The 18,148-nt window shown below is 35.5% G+C and overlaps 4 protein-coding genes across 5 annotated transcripts; 3 read left to right on the forward strand and 1 right to left on the reverse strand.

Annotated features, from left to right (window-relative positions):
* Positions 1 to 4,769, forward strand: LOC132282874 (ras-related protein Rab7). Its single transcript, XM_059784686.1, has 8 exons — positions 1 to 120; positions 214 to 275; positions 701 to 727; positions 824 to 923; positions 2,511 to 2,657; positions 2,747 to 2,827; positions 2,945 to 3,090; positions 4,444 to 4,769. The coding sequence occupies exons 2-8, from the start codon at positions 223 to 225 to the stop codon at positions 4,511 to 4,513; spliced, it is 624 nt and encodes a 207-aa protein (XP_059640669.1). The 5' UTR covers positions 1 to 120; positions 214 to 222; the 3' UTR covers positions 4,514 to 4,769.
* A 603-nt stretch (positions 4,770 to 5,372) lies between these two features.
* On the forward strand, positions 5,373 to 6,156 carry LOC132282875 (uncharacterized). Its single transcript, XM_059784687.1, has one exon. It carries the CDS (start codon positions 5,496 to 5,498, stop codon positions 6,027 to 6,029), a length of 534 nt encoding a protein of 177 aa, XP_059640670.1. The 5' UTR covers positions 5,373 to 5,495; the 3' UTR covers positions 6,030 to 6,156.
* Positions 6,157 to 9,617: 3,461 nt separating this feature from the next.
* LOC132284347 (sulfite exporter TauE/SafE family protein 3-like) lies at positions 9,618 to 13,838 on the forward strand. 2 transcript variants are annotated; one of them, XM_059786445.1, is made up of 12 exons: positions 9,618 to 10,250; positions 10,489 to 10,648; positions 11,218 to 11,418; positions 11,498 to 11,562; positions 11,657 to 11,684; positions 11,793 to 11,884; positions 11,955 to 12,041; positions 12,148 to 12,198; positions 12,371 to 12,592; positions 12,953 to 13,046; positions 13,184 to 13,324; positions 13,483 to 13,838. In XM_059786445.1, exons 1-12 carry the CDS (start codon positions 10,050 to 10,052, stop codon positions 13,557 to 13,559), a joined length of 1,419 nt encoding a protein of 472 aa, XP_059642428.1. In that variant the 5' UTR covers positions 9,618 to 10,049; the 3' UTR covers positions 13,560 to 13,838. The 2 variants fall into 2 exon arrangements, with proteins under 2 accessions (XP_059642428.1, XP_059642429.1); XM_059786446.1 differs by having other exon boundaries at positions 13,226 to 13,324.
* A 1,585-nt stretch (positions 13,839 to 15,423) lies between these two features.
* Positions 15,424 to 17,818, reverse strand: LOC132283548 (uncharacterized). The gene has a single exon (XM_059785511.1). It carries the CDS (start codon positions 17,549 to 17,551, stop codon positions 15,644 to 15,646), a length of 1,908 nt encoding a protein of 635 aa, XP_059641494.1. The 5' UTR covers positions 17,552 to 17,818; the 3' UTR covers positions 15,424 to 15,643.
* Positions 17,819 to 18,148: the final 330 nt, after the last annotated feature.

Consider the following 18,148-nt stretch of genomic DNA (forward strand, 5'->3'; position numbering starts at 1 on the left):
CCAAAGCCCGGCTGTGCTTCGATTGATTGACAGATCGTAATAGTGGTATCCATTTTTGTTCTTCTTCTTCGTTCTTTTCACTCCCTAAAAGAACAGGAGAGAGAAAAATACTGTGTTTCCGTAAGATTTTCAGATCAAAATTCAGAGTATCCACGATTCGATTTCTTCTCCCTCTTTTGATCGTAAACCCTAATTTGTTTTTTCACCCCTCAGATTTAATCCATGGCTTCTCGAAGGCGTATGCTTCTGAAGGTCATAATCCTCGGAGACAGCGGGTAAGTCTGTCTTTTTCTCATCTCAGACTTCCGGATCTCCCCAGTTTGGTTCCTGAGTAAATTGATAAGAAAAAAGGAAAATTTCGAATCTTCTCACGTGTTGTTTAGATTACCAAAGCTGAATTGTTTTATTTTTGAGATTAGATAAGTGGATATTTAGTTTATTGGATACCCTGCATTGGGAAACGAGATTTAGCTTTAGGGGCTTTTCTTTAATTTTTTTGCCCATTGTTTTTCAGCAAATTAAAAAGTCATCTTTTTGCTTGCGTTCAAATTACTTAAAATAAATTAAAGAGAAGGGTCTCATATTTGAATGACGAACATTTTACTTAATTTTGAAGCTTTTCAATTTCTATGAGCTGTAGTTTAGTATAGTTAGACATTGGAATTTTGTATTAATTTGGATTTGTTTTTATTTTTGGCAGAGTTGGGAAGACGTCATTGATGAATCAGTATGCTCAGAACCCTAGAGCTTTGGTCAAGTGATTATATAAATTTTTGGTTGTATTATTCTGATTTGTGATTGTCATTTTAATTGTTGTGTTTAGGTATGTGAATCGAAAGTTTAGTAATCAGTACAAAGCGACAATTGGAGCTGATTTCCTAACAAAGGAAGTTCAGTTTGAAGATAGGTTGTTCACATTGCAGGTGAGAGCTCTAAACTGATGATTGGTTTCCCTAATTGGATCTCTCTGTATTTCTATACTAAATTCTGCAAGTTTGCCAATGAATACATACATCATTTAAAATAATGAATGGTGTAGAAGTCAACATTTTTACTTTCAGTTAAAGGATGAAAGAGAACAGCCGGATTTTTGTGTTTTGAATGTGAATTGCATATTGGTAAACATTGGGTAGCTCATTGTAGTGCCTGTACTTTGTGCTAGATTCTTTATCACAATACTTCAGCCTAGGGTGCTTGAAGTATTTACTTGTGTAATTTTCGAAAGTATATGACTTAATCTAGTATTTGAAGTAGCAATTTTTAATGCCATTCTAGTACTTAGTCAAAATGATTAAGGGAATGTAGAAGGGAAAAGAAAAGGAATAAAAAACCACATAGATTCCTCATCTCTTCTTTAGGACCTTTAGGTAACTGTTGCTTCCTCCATATGGACCTTACTTGTGTAATGTCTCTTGAACTCCAGCTTTTATATATTGGGGAGACTTTGACCAAAGGTTTATTTTCTTTACTGTCATGGCGTATTCAGAATTCAGTTGATTGTCAATTGCATTTTGAAGAAAGTATTTTGCCTTCACTATTAAATTTTTTTTTTTCTTAGTTGGGCACTATCAATTACAGCTGAGATACCATCATCTTCTCTCGATTTTGACAGTGATCTGAACTGGCTCATAGGAGATTTTGATGGTATTGCCCATGAAGGGGCTCAATGGGTTCACAGGTACTCGGGACAGCTGGATGGTTGTTATCTTTTGCTTTTCATGGTTATGGCAATATATTAAGATTGTGCTGTCACTGCTGTGCTGCCTCTGTCTAGTTTTGTTTGTTTTTCCTTTTTTCCATTTATTACCTCTAGCAAAGGGAAAAAGAATTAGCAAATTTTTTCCATGCCTGTGTGACAAAGTCAGTTTTGGTTAGCCGAGGAGAAATCCTAGGTGGTAGCTGATCCACCTTCCAAAGTTCAATTAGGTTCGAGACCGGCTGTTTCTATCCTTACCAAGCAACTATTCTATAAAATTGTATTGTACTCATGTATCACAAATACGTACATGTATGTATGTATATATATTTATATATATAAGAAATAGTTGCCCCTCTCTAGTTTCGTTTGGTTTTCCTTTTTCCCATTTATTACCTCCAGCAAAGGGAAAAAGAATTAGCAAAATTTTACATTGCTGTGCCACAAAGTCTGTTTATGGTAGCTGAGGATAAATTCTGGGTGGTAGCTTATCCACCTTTCAAAGTTCAATTAGTTTGGAGCCCTGCTGTTTCTATTCTTACCAAGCAACTATTCTATTAAAATTTATTGTACTCCATGTATCACAAATACGTACACACACACACACACACATATATATATATATGTTTGTGTGTATCTAAGAAGTCTGTATATAAGGTGAAAGGCGGCATGCCCATAATCTGTAAAAATTCATTTTCCAATATTTCATACTTGAAATGACAGCATATTACTAAAAGCTGACCTTAATATGGAGGTGAATGTATGGGGATGGTTTCACTTTGTCCTTTGAAGCAAACACTTTTTTTTTTTTCAGATATGGGATACGGCTGGGCAGGAAAGGTTCCAAAGCCTTGGTGTGGCTTTTTATCGTGGGGCAGACTGCTGTGTTCTTGTAAATGATGTGAATGTCATGAAATCATTTGACAATCTCAACAACTGGCGGGAAGAGTTTCTGATTCAGGTAACTATTGATTCATTTGACGATTCATATGATTCCAAGTTTCTGCCAATCTATGATTAAAATCTCTTCTTTGTGGTTTTGATGTTCAGGCCAGCCCATCTGACCCGGAAAACTTTCCATTTGTTGTATTGGGGAACAAGATAGACATTGATGGTGGCAATAGCCGTGTGGTAAGTGGTTTCTCTTCCGTTGACATCCTTTTACTCCTCATGGAAGGTGATCTGTTGGTGTTCCTTGTTGAACTTGCTGTTATTCTTGCAATTACAGGCCTTATTTTTTGATTGCAGGTTTCTGAGAAGAAAGCAAGGGCATGGTGTGCCTCTAAGGGAAACATACCTTATTTCGAGACTTCCGCAAAAGAAGGATTTAATGTGGAAGCTGCTTTTGAGTGTATAGCCAAAAATGCACTCAAGAACGAGCCTGAAGAAGAAATGTGAGGATTCTATGCACCTGAGTCATCTAATCTGTAGGATATTTTGGTATTAGTAACTTCCCACACCCGACATCACCCCACCTCACCTTCCCGCCCTGTCCAGAATTGACCTTTACTTTAAACATGCATTGAATAGCAAGTGTTCTAGCCTGAAGAATCGCCTTTGCAATAGGAGTGTTTTGCTCTACATAGGGTGTAACTTGGGTGGGCCAACCCAAACCAACCACAAGCCTAACCCACATATATATTATATATAAATATTTCACATGCCTGAGCAATCAATTTTCCAATTACTATTGGAGTGAAAACTATAAGCTAAACTTAATTTGGTTCGAATTCTAACATGATCTGTTATATATTCATAATTTTTAAGATTATCTATATATAAATATATATATATATATAATCAGTAATCGTAATCAACTTTTTTCAGTTTATTTTTCTTTACGTTATTGTATTTCAATCCTCTGAGATATTAATGTCTTGTTTATAACGTTTTATATGCTTACATTCAGTTTTAGAATCTTTTATGCATAGGAGTAACCCTACCTAAGGCTAACCTCATCCTGAATTCTATAACTCAGCTTAACCTGAGTTGTAAATTTTGAACGTGGGATAGGCTTGGAGTGGGTAGCTTGAGTGAAGGTCGGGTTTGGTTGAGCTTGGGTTAACCCCTCAACCCGCCCAAGTTGCACCCTTAGTTCTAGAGAGAGAGAGTATCTTTTTTTTTTTTTTTTCCTAGTTGGAGAGAGCTTATTTTTACCATGGCAGTCATCGTCGTTATTGATTGGTGGCAGTGCAGTTAGACATTATGACTCAGCTGCAATTTAACATCTAGAATTGTTATCTGATCCTTAGGGCACTCCACCTGTCTATCAAATTAGAAAGGAGTGCTTTCTGCAGTTTTTTAAAGGACTGCAGTTCTTTAAAGGAAAAAGCTATCGTGAAGGTGCTCTGAGCTCACGCCCTCAGCCGTTTAATCTCACGCGGCGGATTCTCTATTGAGCAAATAAGAATGGGAGAGAACTCTCGGGATAGACTTTAAACCTTTTAAATCTAGAACATTAGGCTTTACTCCACCCAACACATGTATTATTTAGTTTCCATGATCATTGTGATGGACATGAGCGCTTCAAGTCTACAAGGAATGAATGGTGTAGGCTTTAGTTGTGACCGTAATATTGGTTCTTTGTAACTTTTACATAAGAAACTACAATTTGTTTCTCTAATGTTGTACTTGGTTATTAATTATCTACTTGGTTCTTAATTGTGTCATGATAATATATCATTATGTGGGATACAGAATTATTCAAGGATTACTAATTGATTTCTTTGAATTTTCTTTTCCTAAAGATATCTTCCTGACACCATTGACGTTGCTGACGGAGGGCGGCATCAAAGATCTACAGGGTGTGAATGTTAGAAGAGTTCAGGGTTGGCTTTGCTTCTTGGAATGCAGATACAATTGTCATTCATATCTTCCCATTCGTTGTGCAGTAACTATAACAAGTGATCAGGATGGTTATTAATCTCCAATTTGTATTTTTAGTCCATCAGAAACGACCACTTAATTATCTTTTTTACTATTTATTGTTCAACTTCCATGTCTGTGTTTACCTATACGTTTGTGGTTTATATAAAAATGTGATTTTAGTGGCAAATAAAGCAGTAATTTTGTACTTTTTGATTTTATGCTAGAGTTTGAATACTCCAATCGTACTATATGGAATGATGGAGATTACTCATCTCAACTACTTCAATTGAAGGAACTTTGTTGTTTTCTATGTTCTTATCCAAACTTAAAATTTCAATATTTTGCTTTTTAAGCTTTTGTTCCTAAAGAACATGTTTAGTGACGCTATATAAAAAGTTCTACTAAAGTTGAGCAGAATTTTTACAAGCATCTTGGTCTATATGATCATGTATGTAATAATTGTAATTCTGTTCCCTTTTAGTTTATGCTGCCGTATATAAACATAAACTGTATCTGATTGATCGAAACTATCTAATTGTCCATTTCAATCATGTAATAATTTTTGAGTGAGACATATTAAAATAAAAAATAAAAAAAATCTTAATTTGTGCGAACTCAATGCTTGTGTGATTGACACGTGTCCTGAACAATCCACGTGTCTGCTCAGATTGATTCATTATCCACGACCCGACAGTCAGTTGCGTTGGGATCCCGGTCCCCTATTCTATCATCACCACGTGTCCTACATCCTCACCAGTAGGGTCCGACACGGAAATGACATCTCTCTCCCCCAAATTCCAATCTATTTATATCAGCAAAAATGGAGGTGCTCAAATCAACCACTGTTACACTCTCTTTTATTAGCTCTCTTTCGTCCGTGATTCATTGAATTAGGGTTAGGGTTTCCAAATCGTCGTTTAAGGACAGTCAAATGGAGGCAACAAATGAAGTATCAGAGGGTTTGTTAGACAAGATTCGACCACCGCGTCTCGAGGACGCCGGCCTCGAAGACTGTGCACTACCGCCTGATTCCATAAAAGAGGCCTTCCTCAAAGCCGCGACCGCCGTCGGCTCACGCGCCGCCTCTATCTTCTCCGCCTCCGACGAGGATGATTGCATCAACGATCCATGGCCAACCACTAAAGAATCATCGGACGTTCTGGTCGGAATCGAGCCCGGTGCTGACCCACCGGGTCCCTGCGCCACCGAGAAGGGCGGTGGATTGCCGGAGGTGACCGGAGACGAGGTGGTAGTTGGTGGTGCTGATGCTTCGGATACGGGTGATAAGGTGGTGGGACCTGATGTTGCGGAAGGAGGAGAGGAGGCTTGTGTCGATGGATTAGAAGGTTTGAAGATCGGTGAGAAGGGCAATGGGGACAAGGATGAGAAATTGAAGAAGGGTGGAGATGCGGAAGAGAAAGAAAAAGAAGGTGAAAGACCCATCTTAGTTGAAACTTATATATGAATTGAAAAAAGAAAAAACCATAGTTTTACATGTACATAATGTTGTTGTGTTGTGGGGGTATGTTGACTAGTTTGGCAAAGTTTTTGTTCAAGCTGAAATGAAATATTATGCTACATTTTTACTCGAATTATTCTTTTGTTGCTTATGATTTTCAGTGGAAGTGTTACTTGTATCTTGTTCTTTGAGAATGATCTCTTATGGTAAAAGTGGTTTTTGGTTTCAGCTATATGTAAAAAATTTAAGAGTGTGTTCTGTCTCTCACAAATTGAATGTTGACAATGAGTTTTAGGAGGGTTAAGCATCAATATATGATAGTAAAATAGTATGATAGTTGGAGAGGAATTGGTGAGAAGTAGGTGCAAGAAATGTATTGTAAGATCATGTTACATTTTAGGCATTAGACACAACACTAATGCAATAGCAGAGGTATGGGTTTGTCTGGATTGTCCTTGATTTAACATTTTTGTTTCATAATTCAGAAAGATTTTGCTCACATTAGTTACTACCTAACAGACTATTCCCTATTGCTGTCATTTCAACTGGTATTAAACTCCTGTTGCTTAGTTACCCTTGAAATAAGGAGGAAAGCAAAATATTAACCTCATTTTGTGAGAGGAAATTATTTTCCTTTCTTTAACTGAATTTATGAACCAAGTGGAGGCATATAGTGTCTTGTGAAACTCAAGCATCGTGTGGGGGATTTCTTTGTTTGTAGTTGTGGAGATCTATGCTTTGATACTGCCTGAGATGAATAGTGAGTTCATTGATTAATGCACCTCCAGTACTGGTGAGGTCAGGATTGTGGCCGTGCAGCGCTATGATTATCTGGGATGAACAAGATGTGAGTTTGATCTCCTTCCTTACAATTATTGCATATGAAGATACTTCTGGGAAAATGTGGAGAGCTGGATTTGTCTTGGATGAGTTTTCTCCTGACCTGGTAGTAGTAGTCATGATCTGCTGCTGGCTGATGAAAATTTTCAGATTGAATTGAAATAGATAACCAACTTCTACTTTAATCATCTCTCGTTTCCCATTTCTTTGCTTATTCTTAAAGTCTTTTCATTTTTATTATATATTCCGTCTTTTTCTAGACACTTATTTGTCGGTTAATTAGTACTAAACTTTTCTAAAGACGCAGACTTTTAATATAACTTATATTAATACAATGAAAATAGAAAATACTCTTTAAAATTTGAATAAATTACACTCACTGCTTTGAGGTTTAGACAAATTACACGTAGGTAGATCATTCGATGTTTATTACATGACCTCCCATTGAGATTTGGTAGGTGTTTTCTTTCTATTAGACTTGTTGACCAAATTTTATGAAAAGATAATTTTGTCCTTCTTTTGTAGGAAAAAATAGAGCATTATTGATTTTTCACATTTAAAGTCATCATCTCGCAGCGGTCAAACGGATTTGCTGTTTGTAATTTGCTCAAATTTTAGAGAATGTCACAAATTTACTGTGCATAATTTGCTCAAACTTTAAAGAATGACTGCGAAATTTACCCTTAAATTTTTCACCTCAGTCTCAGCAGAATCTGCATTGTATGACACTTGTATAGAAAGGATCCTTGAAATAAAGGCCAGTTTGGTTTACTTTTTTAAAAAGAAAAATTAAACCTAATAGGGAGTTAAAGTCTTGTTTGGTTAATTTTTGGGTCAAGTGCAAAAAGTACCCTAAAGTATATGTTTACAATACATATCACACATTTCATGTGCAATAAACACTCTTAAAATTTCTATTTAGTACAAATAAATCCCTTTGACAAATTTAAACCTTAGTTAACTAAATTATTCTTACTGAACCATTTTATTAAATATATAAAAATAAATAATTTTATAAAATGACCAAAAAGACACTATTAGAGGATGCTCCCCAGATGCAAAAAACACCCCTAAAGTTTCAATTAGGTGTAAATAGGTTCTTTTGACAAATTTAAACCTTAAATTGACTGAATTACCCTTATTGAATCATTTTACAGTACTAATTTATTTCAGATAGAGTATTTTTACATAATGTGAAAAGATTAGGAGTATTTTTTGCAAACTTTTTAAAATAAGGAATAAAAGTGCTATGCAGAATATATTTTAAAGACGTCTTCTGCACTTGTCCCTTAAATTTTTTAATTCGAAAGCATTTTTTTATTCTCAAGTAAATTAATGAGTTTGTGAATGCGTTTGCAATTTAAAATTCTTCTCTAAAATCTATTCATTCAAATATTTTTTATTCATTATTGGTACACATTTATAAGGAGTAAAAGTAACAAATAATTTGAAAAATAATGACAGATTTTGAAAAGAACAATGATAGACTCCTGACAAAATAACAGTCCGACAAGTTTTCAAATTTTCTTTCAAAAATTGTCTTACGAAAACTACATCGGAGAAAAGTTTAGATTTACTTAATTTAATTTTGTAGAAAATAATTTTCTGGTCTGTACATAGTAAAAAACTAAAATGTTTATAAAAACTTCTATATAGTATTTGAAGTAATCTTTTAAAATTGAGTTAAAGGGGTCTTAATAAATAGTTTCTTCTAAAAATGTTTTCAAATATCTGAGACAAGTTTAAGCTACTTAAAACTAGTTTTATATTTAAGGGTGTTATTCATCAATCATCATTATCCAAAAAATTACTCTTTAAACTTTGTTTTACAGAAGTAATTTTAACTTTTTCTTTAGGATAAAGTGTAAAAAATCTCTCCTGCACTATTAATTTTTTGCAATTAACTCCCCTAAATTAAAAATTGTTCCTTAAACTGTTGATTTGTTGCAATTAAGGACAAATTCATCACAAAATACTATTTTATCCTTTGTTATTATATTTGTCATTTCTTATTAAATTATTTTTTATTATATTTTCTCTTATTTAAATATTAATTATACTCAAAATTAGTATCAATTGATTATAAAAATAGAAAATAAATAAATAGATTCGTAACTATCATTTTCTAAAATGATTAACTTATTATACTAGCTTTTAAAAAATTTGGTATAAAAAAATATCTTCATTTCAAACAATATTCATGAAAAATTAATAAATTACGATAATAAAAAATATCTTCTTTTTAATGCAATATATTCATGAAAATTAAGAAATTACTTAAATTGTTTCAAAGTTTTCTATTTAAGATTTTTATTTAAATAATTAATTAAAAAAATTAAAGCCAAACTTATGCAAATTTAATAGAGAATATTTCATCAAATTAATATGAATTTTTTTCATAATTTATTTCAACAAGAAAAATATATCAAGTGTAATTCAATAAAAAAAAGTATTATGGTTATTTAATGAGAATATGTAAGATAATGGGGCATTTTGCAACTAAATATGATAATTTAGAGAGTTTCATGTACAAAATATAATTTAAGAGAGTTATTTACAAATTTAAACGTAATTAAGGAATTTTTTACACTTTACCTTTTTCTTTATTACTAAAGGAAAAAAAAAAAATTGAATGCCAAATTTCATTCAAATTTCAAATTTCAAATTTCATGTCCCTTTCTGTAATTAAATTTATTTTGATCTTAGCAAAAAGTACAACTGCTGGAAAAGACAAATAAGCAGAGTTGAAAAACAAAAAACATAAAAACGGGGAAAGAGAGAGAAACAGTGAAAGATGGAGCCTGGAAGAAGCAGCGCAAGAGCAACGTTGCCTACAAATCGGATAAGCTCCAATGTACCTTTGGCGTCTTTGCAAGTGACTCAACGTTTCACTCTCTCGCACTGCCCTCATTTGCGTAGAACTAACGTCTTCGCTTCTGGTTTTTGCTCATTGCTCAATTCTCTCTCTCTCTGTCTCTCTCTCTAAAAGGTTAGCAAACTAGTGCTTTTCTTTTTGGTTTGGGTTTCAACATCCAATGGTTATTTTAGGTGATTGAAAGGAAGAGAACAATCTCAAAAGGGTTTGATATATTTAGTTCAATTTTGAAATCTTATCATCTTTGTGGTTGAATTGAGGATTAGAGCGCAACAAATGTAGAAGAAAAAATTTACCCTTTTAGAGAGAGAATGAAGTGGGTGTTTGGCTATTTGATGGCTGGGATTGGTGTTCTTGTTCTAGCTTCTGTGTTTGTTTCTGCAGAGCGTAGTTTGAAGCATGACTTTTTGAGTAACATTTGGACTCCAGAAGAGGGTGATTCGAATTACTTTACAAATATAGTCAATTTCTTATGGCAAAAAAGTCGATTGGGTTATCAACATGTTTGGCCAGTAAGTCCATTTTCAATGCAAAAATTTGTTTCGAAAGATTTCACACATTTCTTTCTTTGCAATATTTCCAATTTCAGCGGTTTTTTTTTTTTTTTTTTTTCTTTTTCTGAAGCTAACTTTGCATATGTTTGTGGTTGTGTGTGTGTCACTATGATATTGAAGTAGAAGTATATTTTTTTGCCGCTCTCAGTTCAATGTTAGTGGAAACTATTCTTAATTTGTGAAATTGGATTTACAGGAAATGGAATTTGGGTGGAGAATTGTTGTGGGGACGATAATTGGATTCTTTGGAGCAGCGTTCGGGAGTGTTGGTGGTGTAGGTGGTGGTGGCATCTATGTTCCCATGCTTACTCTGATCATTGGGTTTGATACGAAATCATCAACGGCAATTTCAAAATGTAAGAGTAATTCTAAACTTCTAGTTAGGGATGAAAATATTTCACTTGTTTTGGTAGTAGTAGAATCCTTTAGAGAAGTCATCTTCTATGCAGACTATAGACTCATTGTATTTCTATTCCCTGGATCTGGGAGGATTGAGGAATAGGAGATTAAAACCAAATAGCATGGTAGCTAACTAGCAATTCATCTTATTTATTAGCATTTCAGAGTTTTCGTGTACCTATAGACGAATTACAGTTGTGCATGCAGTGTGCTGAATTTTTTTCGCATTTTGCAACTATGTGACCATTCTTATAGGATGCAGCAGTTTGTTATGGTGTTTTCTTTTCCAGCACCTTTTTGGCCTTTTGTATTGTTTGATTGATTTTTAAGACCGGGTGTGTTTCAGTTGTAGCTTAATAGCATGTTTTCATCGTTTTCATTTTTGTGTAGATCTTGCTTTTGTTAATCAGAACCTTCACTACTAACTCACAATTACATATAAATATATTTATATCTCTAATAAATATAATTTACCATATTATTGAAGCACAAAGCCTGGAGTGTGTCATACTATTTGTTTGGTCAGGTATGATCATGGGTGCAGCAGCTGCAAGTGTTTTATACAACCTCAAGCTAAGGCATCCAACACTTGACCTGCCGATCATTGACTATGACCTTGCACTTCTTTTCCAACCAATGTTGGTGCTGGGGATCAGCATTGGAGTTGCTTTCAATGTGATGTTTGCTGACTGGATGGTTACAGTCTTACTGATTATTATTTTTTTAGGTAATCATTATTTAAATTGGAATTTCGGCACTTGTTATCTTATCGGGCAATATTCTTCATTGGTTGAGATAACCTGCAGGAACATCAACTAAGGCATTCTTCAAGGGTGTTGAAGTATGGAAGAAAGAGACCATATCTAAAGAGGTTGTATAAAGCTTCACTTGTTCTCTATATGAATCAGTGTTATAAAACTTCAAATGTTCATACCTCTCTTGTCTCACTTGTTTCCGATTTCCAGGAGGTTGCAAGACGCTTGACATCTAATGGTGAGTTGATTTGTCCCGTGTTCAATCTTTAAAGGCTAAAAGATTCCTTGATGGGCTAATTTTGTATAAAATTGTGAAATGGGACATACCATCTTTGTCTATTATCAGGTATCGGTAGTGAAGAAGTGGAATATAAACCTCTACCTGGAAGTCCCAGCAATGGCTTTAAAATGGAATCAAAGGAATCTAAAACATCAAAGGTATGACACATTTACAGTCTGTACATATATGACTCATGGTTTATAAGACCTGACTTTTTAATGTTCCCAGGTCTCTATTATTGAGAATGTCTACTGGAAGGAACTTGGTATTCTCGTTGCTGTCTGGGTCATAATCCTTGCACTGCAGCTTGCCAAGGTTTTAGTTTGTTATGTCATTTTCTTTCCCCTGTAATTTTGGTTTATTTGTGTCTTCCTACATTTATGATCTAAGTTGATAGGAAATCTATACATGTTTGATACAGAATTACACGACGACATGTTCTGCGACATATTGGGTGTTAGATCTGCTGCAGGTAATTTCTTTGATAAAATGCGAGTCAAAAAGAGCATTCCCTCTCGTCTCAATGGGTGAAAATGTTGGTAGGCCTTTTGGTTGAGACGGCACTGCCATATGAAATATAGGATTATCTATAACTTCTGTTTCTAATGCATACAAGTGAATGATCCCTTTTCCTTGCCATTCAGATCCCCGTGGCTGTTGGAGCATCTGCATATGAGGCAATAAGCTTATACCAAGGGCGGAGAGTGATTTTGTCAAAGGGAGAAACAGGAACAAACTGGCAACTGCACCAGTTGGTTCTTTACTGTTCTTGTGGCATTCTGGCTGGTGTTGTAGGTGGGCTGCTAGGTCTCGGTGGAGGATTCATTTTGGGTCCACTCTTTCTGGAGCTGGGAATCCCTCCTCAGGTGTGTGATGAATGCAGTTCAGTTCATGTTTTATTTTCCATTTCAGTACTGAAGTATTTTGTAAAAGAGCAGTGCCGATCATTTCATTCCTATATCAGATCAATGTTTTTTTCTTGAGGTAGTTAAAAAACACGACGATCAGTGACTGAAAGGGGAAATTTAATTGCACTATATCATATGTTCAGTGATGCTCCTTAACAAAGACATTTGAAAGAACCTGGAATTATTCTAGTGTCTAATATCTATTGAAGTTATTATTCTTCAAACTGTGATCAATCACCCCCTTCATAGCCTTCAATCAATGTTTACATATTCATGTAAATCGTCGCTGGACTTATTAGTTAAGAATTTTATATGTAGGTGTCAAGTGCCACCGCTACCTTTGCCATGCTATTTTCCTCATCCATGTCTGTTGTAGAATATTACCTTCTGAAACGTTTTCCAGTTCCTTATGGTAAGTTGTTTTGCCAAATTTGCGTTCTGCTTTCAAAAGGTTTTGATTAATGCTACAGAATACCCACTTGACCAAGTGGGTAGGAAGATTTGTACATAATTAATGTGTATGTTTGTGTATTGTCTGTGTGATGGCAGCTCTCTACTTTGTGGTTGTGACCACCGTTGCTGCCTTTGTAGGTCAGCATGTGGTTAGAAAGATAATCACCATACTAGGCAGAGCATCTTTGATCATCTTCATTCTCGCCTTCACAATATTTGCGAGCGCAATCTCACTAGGTAAGTATCATTTACAGTAGCTACATGCAAAATGCTATTTTATTCATAGATTGAGAGTGGGATTGTTAGATTTATCAACTCCTAAGTGCAATTAGGTTCATTTTATTTGTTTTGGGTGTTAAAAAGCAATTGTTTTTTTTTCCCCTCCTTCCAAACAGGTGGATTTGGCATAATAGACATGATCGAGAAGATTGAGGCGAAGGAGTATATGGGATTTGATAGCATCTGTGCATAGAAAGAATTATTTTCTTTACCGAGTCAGTAAGGGGTTCGAACCTTGGTGGAGGCATGTGTGTGCGAGTACCAATTAGGAAAAAAAAAAAATTTATTTTCTTTTATTGCCTGTATTTTTTATTTTTACTTTCATTTTTTATGCTAATATTTAAAGCATTTTTGTTATTACGGTTGTCTAAGTATTTGTCTATTCTTAATTTTTAGATTTTTTTTTTTACAAAAATCTACCTTAAATGTGTTCAACTTTGAATTAATTTTCTTAAAAAACATTGTTCCCTGATACGCCCGACTCCTATGCGGCCGAGTGGGTTTGGAATGGGGGTGCCCCATCCCAAATCGACCCGTAATCCCTACAGAGCACAGACAAACCGAATGAAGGTCAGAATTGTTAGAATTTTATTTTATTTTTTTGTGAGACAGGTTTGGAATAGGGGTGCCCTTAATCCATACAGAGAACAGACACTGAATGAAGAAAGAATTGGTGGGATGCAGATCCAAGTTGAATGCACAAAACTTGTATAGTTAGTTGGTTAATTCAATTGGACTATTCAAATAAAATGATTAGCAGTTTCTCTCAGTTTGATCATGATTCAAGTCAGCAGTCATGGACATGATCAAGTTAGAGCAGCCAAAAAGCAAATCTAAGTTGAATGCACAAAAGTTCTATAGAAGGTTAGTTCAATTGGACTATTCAAATAAAACTATTAACAGATTCTCTGTAGTTTGATCATGATTCATGTCAGCAGTCATCAACATGAACAAGTTATAGCAGCCAAAAAGCAAGGAAAATATTTTCTGTGTCGGGTAGGAAAATATTTATCAGAATACAAGCAAGCCCATGTCGGAACAAATTCGAGATTTCTATCCTGGGCACGAAAATTTACCAGAATACAAGACCAACCTGTAGGGAAAAAAGCTTTGCCAGTAACACCAAATATCTAGACAGCCAAAAAGCAAGGACAATATTTTCTTTATTGGGCAGGAAAATATTTATTACAATACAAGCCCATGCAGGAACAAATGAGAAATTTCTATCCTGGGCATGAAACTTTACCAGAATACAAGAAAAAAGATTTGCCAGCAACACAAAAAATCTAGACAAACTATAAGTCTCATTATTTCATTAAAAATGCTATTACTGGGTATTTATCAGTACACAGACAAAATTTTAAAATATTATTTGCACAAAATTACACCCCTCCCTGTCAAAAAATTGTTTCTATGATCGACAAGCATCTTACCATTTGCATAAAACAGTGACACTATTATCACCACCTGATAACATTGAATACAATTCTTAGTTTAAGGGCAAAGCACATACATCTAATCAAAAGTGATCAAGAGAGGTGGGCTCATTTTGGGGTTTCATTTTTGTAGTTGATGAACAATAGTTAGGGTTCACCTTAGTCCAAAATACTGAGAAATATTGCCAATATTTGGCCAAAAAACCTGCAATTTAGATTCACCTTACAGGCTTACCCCAAAAAACCTGCAATTACCAATAATTAGCTGGCAACAAGTTTAAACCTTTCTACTCACCAAATTAAAAATAAAATAAAATATACATTTACATATCCTCACAATAGTTTTTTTGCACGGATTTTGGATATAATTTCGTTTCTTACATCTTTTTGTTCCTTTGCTGCCAATAAATGATTAAACGGCTTGAAAACAAACTTTTCCATAGACATGAATTTAGAGAAGTCCAGCAAGAAATCAAATTATGAATCATGTGACCAAACAGTGCGTCAAAGGTGATATATGAGAATCTTTACAAATTTGCCAGGTCTTTAAACAATTAATAACATCAAATAGATGAGAGGAAGATGGGAAGCTTAAGAGCACATAATGCACTTGAAGCTATAAAATGTAAAATAGAAATTAACAACGAAGAGTTCTCAAATCAAAAGCATCAAAGATTCTAACTGTCTTCTGAGTTTTTCAGTGTCTCAAGAAAATGTTGCAGATATATTGCTAAAGAATCTATCTACCAATTCAAAAAACATATCATGATTACCAAAAAGTTAAAATTCTCATGGAAGAGATCACCTCCAATACTGCATCCGCCTAAACCAAAGCCAATTTTCACTGCTGCTTTTTATTCTTAGGTTTAGAGGGGATTTTCCCATATGCCAAAAGCCTTGACTGTGATAGTTTGAATTCGGCTTGACGACGTCTTCTCTTGCTTTTCCTGGATAGCTTGCTCATATCGTCATTTGATTCCTCCAGTTGTGCTTTCCCATGTTCTGCTGCACCAGTCACTGTAGTCATTCTTTGACCATCATCTCTAGAGGTCCTTCTACCAGTCTTCTGGCCATTCAATTTCTCTTCTTCAAGAACCAGCTTATTCCTCTGTTTTAGGTTGTGAATCTTAGTTCGAGCCACCCTCCATTCCTTCTCCCTATAAGGAGACAGCTTCTTCAAAGAAACATATTGATTCAATTCTTTGTCATCCATCATTAAGATCTCCTCAGCACTTAGTCCAAATTTTTGAGGATTGACCACTTTGTACCTGAACCTTGTTTTGAGGTCCTCTATGGTATCCTCATAGTCCAACTTATAGTACTCCTCCAACTCCTTATCTAGAACCTCCTTCTCGAGAGAGGACATTTTTTGCTTTTTCTTCTGCTTACCATCTTTAGGCACTAATTCTTCTCCTCCTACCTGGTCATTATTACTTCCACTGTCTGCCTTACGTTTTAAAGTTCTTTCTCTGGCAGCTATGAACCCATCACCAGACCCAGACACACAGTCCCAACCTTTGGAAAGTCCAAGCAACTCATCTTCTTTATCAAAATCGGGTTTCTCAGCTTCACTGTCATCTTCGCTCCCAAACTCAGGATCTACGTCGTTTGCCTCATAGTAATCATCATCAAATGCTTCCTTCATCTTTCTATCATAATCCTCAGGATCAAATTCCTTCTCAAGATCATCCAAATCCAACGAGCAAGACACATCTTCACCGATTCCTGCCGTTTCCCTAATCTTTCTGAGCTTCTCATTCATCTCTTTCTTCTTCAAATTCTTCAAGCGTTTTAGCTCCTCCTTCCTCTCTACCTCCGCGTGTGCCATTCTCTCCTCCTTGCTCTTCCTCTGTGTCTTTCGGGCATTCTCCTTCTTCCTCACCGAACCCTCCACAACCCTCGAGTGTCCCAACACCCTATCCCCTGCTTTCTCCTCAAACCTAAAATTAAACTCCCTCTCGTAATCGTCTTGCTTCTCAATCTCCTCTTCGTCATCTGAAATGCCCAAAACATCTTCAACCAATGGATTCTCACCCTTGCTCTCGTCAACCCACATCTTATTTCTAAAATAATCTTTCAAAAACTTCTCATTCTCATCCAATTTATCATCATCACCAAAATACTCATCCAACTTGGTCTGAATCTCAACATCGTCATCACTATCATCCTCATCCGCATTACTATCGTTTGCTTTCTCCTTCAACAACTCTCCGTCGTCATCATCCATAGCCTCCCCAACCGCATCCAAAAATGCCTTCTTTAACTCCTCTTGCTCATCCGCATAGCTCTTCACTTTCTCATTCTCTTCGTTTTCTTCAAATTCGGGACCCTCCTCAATCAAAAGCTTCGCCGTAACATCTTTTAAATACATGGGCTTCACTTTCTTTCTCCCTAAACCTTCTTCGTCCTCTGATTCCTCACTCTCCTCTTCGGTTTCGGATTCGAACAACTTAGCATCTTTGTTTTCAAGACCTGGGTCTTTGTTTTTAACTTTAAGTAAGGCATCAAAAAATTTCAAATCATCTTTCTTACCTAAATCGAAGTCTTCTGATGACGATTCATCAGAGTCGTCGCTGTCACTGTCCGATTCTTCTCCAGCGAGGCCTTTCTTCTTCAGCTCTGCAAGTCTCTGTAAATCCTCGCGTTTTTTGTTGTGCTCGTACCGGCGAGCGAACTCTTCGTCGATTTCGATCTTCGAAATTTTCCCGACGTCGTCATCGGAGCTATCACTGTCGTCGAATAGCTTCATACCTAACTATTTTTTCTTGCTTTCCGATTGAATGTCGGTTACCAGAGGTTGTAATATGAATAAAAGACTCGTTTATAGGGTTGGAAAGTGAAGATTCAGAGGGTCTAGGGTTTCTGTACCGCCCCCGAACAAATACGTCTGTACTGTGTTTGTTACTGTGTGTATTCTATGTATGCGCTGATTCGACGATGGGTAGGCTGGGACAGGCCCATTCCTACTATCAAGACCCGTCGATTACCTGCAATGACTTACTTGGACCGGGCAAGGAGGTGCCTTTTCGAATTATCAGGATTAGTCAGGTTGTTGAGGCGCCTTAAGGGTTCAGGGGACATCCGGGTTATTTAAAAAAAAAAAAATTATTATTTGATTTGAAATATACAATTAATTGAGACATTGAATATGGACTAAAATAAGTGAGTTTATTCAATTAAAAAAGGGAGACATATCCGCATTCCACTTTTCAACATTTGCATTACAATTTTAAATAAAATGGCAATTCTAATCCTAACTATACAAGAAAATAATTATTAATTTTTAAATGACACAATTACCCTTTCAGATTTTTTCTTATCATCTCTAATCTTTAATATTTTAGGT

The sequence above is a fragment of the Cornus florida genome, unplaced genomic scaffold (assembly GCF_030987335.1).
Source record: "Cornus florida cultivar Cherokee Brave unplaced genomic scaffold, ASM3098733v1 CherokeeBrave_3.0.0_Hap2_Chr11, whole genome shotgun sequence".
Classification (NCBI taxonomy): Eukaryota; Viridiplantae; Streptophyta; class Magnoliopsida; order Cornales; family Cornaceae; genus Cornus; species Cornus florida.